Here is a 9,839-nt window from a genome sequence, read left to right as displayed (position 1 = left end):
GTAGGCGGAGGAGGGACCGGAACCAGCACCCGGACTCCAGGTCAACTCCTGTAGCCGCTCTGCCCGCTGCCTGCTGAGCAGTGGCCAGCGAAGCGGGAGTCCCAGGTGCTGCAGGGAGGCCTGAGCGAGGTCAGCACGGACTCCGTGCACCTGTCGGAGGCCCGTCTGGGGATGCAAAGCAGGTATTTCATTAGAAGATTCAATATAAATAATTGCATGGGCTTCCCTGGTGGCGCAGTGGTTGAGAGTCCGCCTGCCGATGCGGGGGACACGGGTTCGTGACCCGGTCCGGGAAGATCCCACATGCCGCGGAGCGGGTGGGCCCGTGAGCCATGGCCGCTGGGCGTGCGCGTCCGGAGCCTGTGCTCCACAACGGGAGAGGCCACAACAGTGAGAGGCCCGCGTACCGCAAAAAAGAAAAAAAAAAATTGCAACCAGGTGTGGAAGAACAGAAGGGGCACAGGGAGCAGCAGCTGCTCCTAATGCTGGGGGAACAAGGGGGAAGAGGGTGGAATGGTGAAAGACTAGGGCTGGGCCGAGGGGTCCCGCAGAGCTGAAACTGACCTGGGAGGAGGCCCCCATGGGCTGGGACAACCCACTGCTGTCAGCTGCTGTTGCCTGGACGTTTCCTGGAGATGAAGAAAGCCGCGGAGAACAGGAAGCAGCCTCCGGCCTTCCAGGCCCCGCCAACGCCCGCGTCAGGCCGCCCGCCAGGGAAGAGCCGGCACAGCAGAGGCGGGCCTGCAGAGGCCCCGCCCTGGAATCGTGGAACAGCACAGAAAGCTGGGTCTGAAGCTACCAGACGGTCGCTTCGTGACGACACGTGGTTTTGGTGGGAATTTGCTGGTTTACTTGAGCCGCGGCCTACAAATCAAAGCAAACGTAACTGCCTTTGGACCTACGAAGTGGGAGACCTGGAAAGGAGCCCGAATGCCGCTCCACAGCCACACACACACACACACACACACACACGCACACACGCGCACACACACACACGCACACACACACACGCACACACAGTTTATTAAAGTAAAACATCTATAAGGCACACACATCTGAAATGAGCTCAGTGATGTCTCACTTCTGTGACTCCGTGGTCTGCTGGTAAACCGCTAACTGGCTCTGCGGTGGGTGTGGGGAGGCCCATCTGCAGCGTTCGATAATTTCCGTGGTGTGAACACTCCCACAGTGGCGGATTTCAAGCTGCCGGCGTGCTGTTGCTGGACAGCTGGGAGCAGATACACAGTATGCAGCACCCCACTGGACAGTCTGTCCACCCCGCGGGCCCAATCCACACGAACAACCTCGAGAGCAGCAGTAATAGTAAAATAATAGGGAGCTGTGAATTGAGTATTTATCATCTTGGGTCTTAACGTAATTTTTTTACATTATTAAGTTTATGTAAGTAAAATTTTAATAATGGCTTTGGTGAACAGTTAGCTCTCAGAATTCCTGAAAACCGAACACGCAGCTCTCGCAAGCTGGCACCAGCACTCGCTGCTGTGAACCTGAGTGGCCACGGCCAGGACTCAGGATTCGGGACGCCTCCCCCCTCCCCGCTGGCTCCCCTCCCCAGAGGCAGCCGCTAGCCTCGCTCTCATCACCAGAGATCAGGTTTGCCTCTTTTTACACTTCATACAAATGGAACCCACAGTACTGCATTTTGCCTTCACGGTGACGCCGTGAGGCTCATCTGTTGTAGGATGACAGCAGCTCTTACTGCCGAGTACTTATCAGTGTGTGACTGTATGAGTTTACCACAACTTCTCCATTCTACTCTTGACGAATATTTGGTTTGTTTCCAAATTTCGGCAATAATTACAGCTGCGATGCACAGCCTGGCTTTTGGTGGGGATACGCACTCACTTGTCTTTGGTACTCACCCAGGTTCATAGGGTAGCTTAACTTTTATTGAGAACTATGTGCTCTCACACACTCACACACACACCCCAAGTCATATTACCAAGGGTAATATTTGACTATTTCTTACAAAATGTACATTTGTGTAAAATGCTATTTTAAGGTCTTACTAGTGAGAAATGATTGTCTTAATCAAAAACAAAACTTAAAAAACTTAAACAGTTTTAAAAATGCGAATTAAGGACTTCCCTGGTGGTGGAGTGGTTAAGAATCCGCCTGCCAATGCAGGGGACACGGGTTCGAGCCCTGGTCCGGGAAGATCCCACGTACCACGGAGCAACTCAGCCCGCGAGCCACAACTACTGAGCCTGTGCTCTAGAGCCCACGAACCACAACTACTGAGCCCACGAGCCACAACTACTGAAGCCCAGGCGCCTAGAGCCCGAGCTCCACAAGAGAAGCCGCCGCAGTGAGAAGCCCGCACACCGCAATGACAAGTAGCCCCCACTCACCGCAACTAGAGAAAGCCCGCGCGCAGCAACGAAGACCCAACGCAGCCATAAATAAATAAATAAATGAGGAAATTGTTAAAAAAGATGCTAATTAGCCAATATAACTCCTAAAACTCATTATTCTCACTCTTGCTTGCTCTCTAGCTAAAATCCTAACCTGTGATTAATCTGACACTGTTGTACGAAGGCTTCAGCTGGAGCGGTGATGGAGCACAAGAGGGAGGAAGAGAAGTGCTCAAACCTTAGTCAGCACCGTGGACCACTGTGAAAGCTGAGAAAGGCACGTTATCAGCTGAACGAGGGGATGAGTCCCACGCACAAACATGAGGGAACCTTGAGGATCATGGATTTGTGACAAACCCCGTCGGAGCCAGACTGCGGCACCAACGCCCAAGCGCCCCTTCCGGTGACTGTCAATCCAGCAGCACCCCGAAGAGAGCAGGCGGCGAGTTCCCCGCAGCTGAGGGGGCGGAGCTGCCGCTCCCAAGACCACACAGAGCCCGGTGTCGTTTCTTTAATATATAATTTTATTTCTGGTTATAGAAACAAATGCTAAGAGGAGAAACAAAACTTCCCCATCCACATACAACGATTTAATAGATAAAAGAACAGTTAAAATAAATGAGAAACAAAAAGTAGAAATTTTAAACTTTGTTATAGCTTTAAAACATTAACGTCTGGTACAATTAGAAATCACATTCAGATCTCAAACTTTAAAGAAAAAAATACTGTATCCCATTTGAAATGAAAACGCAGGCCGGCCCAGATGCGGTGGGCCCCACCCCGTCCGCTCGTCCCCGTGCCGGGGTTTGTGCCGACCCTCCTGGGTGTCCCACAGGCCCGATCACACTCTACCATCCAACGCTCTGTGACCTAATTCACTGTACAGGATACCACCACTTTTTAAAGCACTGATGATTAAACATATCGTGAAAAACACTCTAGACAGACACCATTAAAAAAAAAAAAAAACAACCACTTGCACAGACACGCCCCTAACAACACCCGCCCCCCCCCCAAATGATCTTTACAGGAGAACTCTCAGTCAGAGAAGAAGGAACAATCCGTGCTGGGTTTAACCCTCCCCCACGTGCACCAAGCTGCCCAAGGTCAGGGCCCGAGTGTAAGCCACGAGCAGGGACACGCTTTCTTCTTTCCTCCCAGATCCCCGTCCTGAGCTAGAAATCGAGCCAGTTCTGGGCTACTGGGTATTCAGAAAGCCCTTCCTGAAAGGAAGCTGGGAAGGGAGGCGGTAAGGGCCAAACTTAAAGTGTTGGGAGTTTTAAACCCTATTTTTACTTATTAAAAACTTTTTTTGGCCCAGTTAACCCAGAAATTCAGAGGCGAAGCTCTGAAGAGGCCACAGGCGTAGCTCGATCGCCTTCAGGCCAGTTCACTTCATGCACAAAAATTCCATTTCAGAGGCACAGGCCTCATCCCAGCTCAGCCAGTACGTTCAGAACTTGGGGACAGGTCACAGCACTCCTCGTGGCTCTGGGCAACAGCTCAGAGGAGCAAGTCCTATTACTGCAGGTAAGAAAACCTTTACACAGGAAGCACAGAATCTTTTTAAAGTGTCAGGCCACTGGAACGTTAACCGCGGGGGCGGGGTCGCAGGTCTAAATGGCCCTAGGGTCTGGCCTCCCCTGCACTTTTTACTGTTTCTGACACAGAGTAAACCACCAGGTCCTGAGGCTCCCTCGCTCGAGGAGGTCTTCATTCCAGCCCCGCGTGAGAACGCAGCACCCGCGCCCTGCTCCTGGCCAGCGGCCAGTCCGCAGGAGGCCTCCCGTCAGCAGGCGGCAGGGGCACCGTGCTGCTCCGGGCAGGAACAGGGACAGTTTTCCTGACAGATCGGACCTCCCACATCGGCTGCTCAGACATCCACTCGGATGTGCTGGGGACACGGGGGTCTCGTCACACCCAGAGGCACGAATCCTTCCAACCTCTCTCTTCTGCTGAGTCGCCCTGTGCCCCCGGGGCAGGCGCGGGGTGGGGGCGGCGGGGGATGGTGGTGGCGCATCAGGACGCGGTTGGATGGCAGGAGGGGACCGTCCCTGCGGAGGCAGGGCTGAGCTGCGGCCTGAGCCTGGCTGGGAGGCCTTCCGCAGAGACGCCCCCGCCAGCCCGGCAGTGCTGGGGGCGCGACAACTCGGCAAGTGACCGTCCTTTCTTTGCAGCATACGAGCAAAAACTACCTTCCCTAAACACACTCGGCAGACGGCCCGTTTTCTATTCCCGTTCGGAGGAAATGCTGGTGGTGTGTCACACACCCCGCGCTGCAGAGCGGCTGTGACTCCGGGGCTGGACGGAGCGGGCGGCCGCTCTCCGCAGAGACCCTCACAGTCGGACAAGGTCACCCGAGGGGCCGCGCAGTTACCGATGGCCGAGGACACCTGCAGGCGTCGGGCCCAGACCCGCCGCCCTTGGACCCAGAGGGAGCAGCTTCTGCTGGTAAAAGAAAAGCCAAGCAGCGGGGCCCCGGCAGGAAGGGCGGGCACACACGCAACGGCGGGAGCTGTGTCCTGAGCACTTTGAACCCTAACGTGGGAAACAAGGCCTCGAGAAAGGAACCTGGGAGATGAGAGTAGTTTCTAAAACATGGGGCAGCAACCTGAGGACACGGACAGAAACCACCGCTGTGCCCACCGCACCCCAGCCCCGGGCCGCCCTCCCTCCCTCTCGGGCCCTCCCGCCTTTACAGCAGCACGTGTGAATGGTTTAAATGATGCTCTTATTAAACACCATGGTCTCTTGGCAGAGGTATCACGAGGGCGGCTTCGAGCAGCCGTGGAGAAGCCACTTTCACTGTCAGCCACGCGGGGACGGGGCCTCGGTTTAGCGACTCTGGCCGTTTCTACTTGCAGAGCCTCATGATCATCTTGGGTAACTTATTCTAGAACAAGCAGCGCACTGTTTACTCGGCACTGAAGCAAGGGGCGGCCGCCATGGTCTGTGGCGCCCGAAGCCCGTTCCCGGGGGCACGATGGTCCCTCATCCCAGATGAAGCCATCCCAGGGCAGAGCAGAACTTGAGGCATTTGGAGAAAAACAGCTCATTTCCCTGCATCAACTGGATGTTAAGTCTAAACCCTAAAAGCCCTGCGAACAAACCTCTCTTCTCTAACACGCTCTCACGTTTGGTCTGTTCTTTGTCTGCATAAAGGAAGAAACTGACCAAAGTAACAAGCCAAAAAAAAAGTCTTTCTCCTCCTTCTGAACTCCAAGCAGCCAAAGAAAGGGGTTTCTGTCCACAGAGATCTCACAACACGCCCCAGGAGATGCACAGCTCACTTGGAATGGTCCACGCAGAGCTACCTTTAGAGGAAGTAAGAGCATTAGCTGAACGATGTCTGCGACCTTGAACTAGTCTTTCGCCAGGACCAGTGAGGTCCAGAGAAGGGGCCAGGCAGCCCGGGGGCCCCCCACAAACCCATTCCCTTCCACCTTGAGAATCACCGATGCACGTTTGGCAACACAGAAATCCACTCTCACCAAACTCCCACAAACAGCAAACCCCAAACATGAACCAGCCAGGCCCTGGGAGGGAGACCGGAGGCCCCCTGCAGCGAGCGAGCCAGAGACGACGGTGCCCGGACGAGGGACCCGCCCCCCGCCCCCCAGCACGACGCTGATCTCATGGGGAATGCAGGCAGAGACAACGGTGCCCGGCCTAGGGACCCGCCCCCCAGCACGACTCTCATCTCATGGGGAATGCAGGCTGTGTACCCTTTACGGACCTAAGAAGAAGTGAAGCTGGATAGACTGTCTGAGCACTGATCACAGGTTCTGCCCTCCACGGCGCTGTGTGACTGGGAGCTTCACGTGGAGAGAGAGCTGCAGGTGGCGGACAAGGGACACTCGGTGTTCACTCCGGCGCAGCTGATGAGCTCCAAGGTGCAGCCCTTCCCACTTCCGACGCTGGACCCAACTGTCTTGGGGGAGACGCTCAACTGTTTAAGAGCAGTGATCTCGTGGCTTCCTTCCTGTGCAGAGCACGTTCCCCTGTGTCTGGCACTGGTAAAGGTGCTGACTCGCCAAGCACAGCCGACAGGTGGACCAGGTACCCGGAGAGAGAGGGAGCCGCTGTGGCAAGAGGGGCCCAAGTGCCCCGCCCCGAGCTGCACCCGCCTGGCTGATCCTCTGCGCAGACCCCAGCCCCTGGGTGCCCTGAGGCTGCAGTGACACGACCATCAGGCCAGGTCGACTTGCTTGCGCTTCCTGTCCCAGTCTCAGCTGGCTCAGCCCACGCACCGCAGCGCGTGCCTGTGGCGGGCCACGGCGCCGGGCCCTGAGGCCGGCAGCTCCGCTGTCGCTCTGGCCTGCCGCCCTTGCTCCCCTGGACGGGTCTGGCGGGGGGAGGGGGTGTGGAACCATCTGAGGACATCGGTGACCCTTCCGGCCGCGACATGCGTCTTCCCTGGGGAGCTGGCCACTCCTGGGCCCCCTGGCTACCAGCCCCAGGACAAGTGCTGGCAGGAGCCACGCATGCCATCTGGTCAGGTGACCAAAGGCCCATCCGGAAGCATACCGTGAACCTGGAGTGGTAGGTCCCCCGAGGCCAGGCTCCACAGGGTCCCTTCTTCTCCTTCCCAGAAGGAGCAAAAAAGGAGCAAGCTCTCCACGTGGCAGAATGTCACCGAAGGATACCCTGTCCTGTCTCCCTTCCGGTTCCAGTCACCCCCCTCCACTCCCTTCTCCCTGAACCACGGCCAGAATAAACAGTGGGATCGCCGCTGATAACAGACAGAAACCAAAGCAGCTCATAAGTCAGGAAAGCACAGGGTCAGGGCCAGACTGGCCAGACCGAGCAGCGAGGCCCGGGGCTGAGGGCGTCCCGTGGCCTCAGCTGTCCTGGGCGTCTGTCCTCCGTAGGGGGCGCCAGCTCTCCCGAGGAGGACCGCTTGCGAGCAAAAGGCCCCTGTGGGAGGCCTGCGCGGCCCCGGGACCGAGCAGCAACGAAGGGGAAGGAAGCGATGGTCGCCCCGAAGCCCTGGCCGAGGACCCACGGGGGCCAGGCCACCGGCGTCGGGGCGCCGCCTCGGCCTCACTCGCTCTCACACTCGCCCACACACACCAGGCGCGGCCAAAGACACAGTCCACGCGACACAACACAGAACGTCAGCGGGTCGTAAGCGCCTCTCACCACCGGGCGGGAACAGGGCCGAGGCACCACCCCTCCCCGTCTTGGCCACGTCACAGGAGAGCTCCTTCCCACGTGGGGTTCAGTGCTGCGGATGCCGGACCAGGCGTTTGCCGGACCAGGCGTTTCCCGGGCCAGGCATGCAGGGACAACCGCGACAGCTAGAGCACCTGGCCACACCTGGCCCTGCGGTGGCGCTGCCGTCGGGGCCCTGATGCGGACGGCGCTCCGTGAGGGAGGAACCGTTTCCACCGGGGCCCCTGGAGCTCGTGCGGAAGGTCCGACGTGGGGCGCCAGGCCAAGTTGAAAGCCACTTTTCACAGAGACGTGCGTAACATTTCCTGAGAACGTTCTCCCAGCGAAGCCAAAGGACTGCGGGCTCCCCCTGGTCTGCTCACGTCTCCGGGGGGCGCAGGGGGTCCCACCGAGCCGGCGCGAGCTGTGGGCCGAGCCCTGGGCCTCCGGCGCCGCGGGCAGCAGACACGGTTCCGATGGGAAACGCCAGGCAGGCTGTCGGGCAGTGAAGACACTGGAACCTGGTGATAAAGCCTGGTGAGCGGCCGCGTGGCAGCCGGCCATCAGAGCCACTGGGAGACGGGGGCCACTCGACGTGACAGTCCTCCTGTCGAGCGGCCACCTCCTTCCCCCAAGGACCAGTGGCCGCACGTCCCCCGTGTGGCCGGGACGCAGGTCAGACGCTGCAGCCGCCGGCTCAGGTGGACCTTCGTGTGAACAGCTTTCTGCCTGGAACACCAGTCCGGGAGGCCGTCAGTCTTTCTTGAAGTTAACAGACAGAGCGGCAGGTTTACTCTCCGTGGGATTAATGCCAGTAAGAAGCCCAGACCTACGGCCGCTAAACTATCTACAGATGAAAACCGCAAAAACAGATGATCCCTTCTGTGTCTGTCTCAGGTTGACGACGAAGCCTGAATTCCGTGTTTCAACAAAACCAGAAACACTTGGGGCCCAAAGCCAGACCAGGCCCCTCCCCTCCGTCCCGTTAATGCCAATACTTTCTACGTCACTTTAGGAGAAGAAACCACAGGACAGTCTGCAATCGGGCGGCGCTGCCTTTCTCTCGCTCTTTCCAATCTCTGCAAACAGGGCTGGATCCCCAGGCCCGTGCTCTCCTTTGCAGGCCCGTCTGCACCAGGCTGCATCTCTGTCCCGTCCTCGGGGCGAAGGCTGCTCTGGGAGCCTGGCTCCTGTGCGGGGTCGGGGCCGCCTGGACGTGGTCCCGGAGACGCTGAGCTACCACCTTCTCCCCACGCCCTTGACGAAAGGCATGGGGAGAAAAGGTGCTGCTGGGGGGAGAAAGAAACGAAAACAAAGAATTCCCAGAACCGTACAATCAGCTGTCTGAACGTTTTTATGGGTTTTTGTTTTAAACCAGAGCAGGGGCAGGAGATAAGACGCCGGAAGGATGAGTGTGTCCGGGTGCACGTGGACGGAGGCGTCCTGCCCGTTTGGCACCGAGCTCGGTCCGCGTGGAGCCCTCTCATCTCGGTCCCGAGCGGCGGTGGTGTCGGCCGCCTTGGCCCAGCTCCGGAACTCCTTTTGGCGTGTGTCCCACTCCACCTCCACGCCGGCGACGTCACTCCCCGGTCCCGGGGCCCTGTGGGCCAGCGGCCGCAATCGCCCCGGCCTGCGTGGCCACAGTCCCCATGGGCTCCTCCACTCGGGACCTCTTGAGCTCGGGCTCCCCAGGGGGAGAAGCGGAGGCGCCGGTGGCGGCGGTGCTGGTGGCCGCCGCTGCTGCCGCTGCTGCCGGCTCCTCAGGCCCCACCTCGCGCACACGCGTGACCACCACCGGGGTGGACGAACTAGCCTGAGCCGCGAGGAGCTGCAGGGGGCTGGCGAGGGCTAGGGCGGAGGAGAAAGAGTCACGTTGGGAGGCCGGCTGGGAGCGGCGCCCGTCTGTCCTGAACACAGGCCAGCGTGGCCACACGAGGGCCGAGGGACGCAGGGGCCCAGCTCCCCGGCACGCTGGGCGCCTCTGGGCAAAGCCGGCAGCAGCGCTTGGCTGCCAGCCCCTCCCGGACCCCGGCCCACTCCCCGCCCCGGGGCCTCCGTCCGTCTCCTCCTCGCGCTGCTGCCTGTGTGCGGATCCCTCTAGACACCCCGCTGGCTCCGCCTCCCCTCTGGCAGGGCCTGCCTGCACCAGGAGCTCTCCCCAGCCCTCCCCACACCCTCCTGCGTGGCGCTCAGGGTGCCAGTGCCTTTTCACTTCCCTCTCTGACCTCTATCCCCCCAGCAGGGCATGAGCCCTGTGAGCTGGGGATTTTGCCCGTTCCCTCGGGGCTACCCTGGCATCGTACCCCAGGG

The 9,839-nt window shown here is 59.1% G+C and overlaps 1 protein-coding gene and 1 long non-coding RNA gene across 2 annotated transcripts in view; one reads left to right on the top strand and one right to left on the bottom strand.

Annotated features, from left to right (window-relative positions):
* Positions 1-61: 61 nt before the first annotated feature.
* Positions 62-3,347, top strand: LOC141276443 (uncharacterized). Its single transcript, XR_012325950.1, has 2 exons — positions 62-182; positions 2,517-3,347. It is a non-coding gene; the product is annotated as an uncharacterized lncRNA (long non-coding RNA).
* Positions 2,879-9,839, bottom strand: part of FOXK1 (forkhead box K1) — a 65,034-nt gene continuing 58,073 nt past the window's right edge. Inside the window, exon 9 of the mRNA XM_019947376.3 lies at positions 2,879-9,377. Within this exon, the coding sequence (XP_019802935.2) occupies positions 9,109-9,377 (269 nt within the window). The 3' untranslated portion in view covers positions 2,879-9,108. The remainder of the gene's footprint in view (positions 9,378-9,839) is intronic.

This window comes from Tursiops truncatus, chromosome 15 (assembly GCF_011762595.2).
Source record: "Tursiops truncatus isolate mTurTru1 chromosome 15, mTurTru1.mat.Y, whole genome shotgun sequence".
Classification (NCBI taxonomy): Eukaryota; Metazoa; Chordata; class Mammalia; order Artiodactyla; family Delphinidae; genus Tursiops; species Tursiops truncatus.
This window is presented reverse-complemented; position numbering and strand designations above follow the sequence as displayed.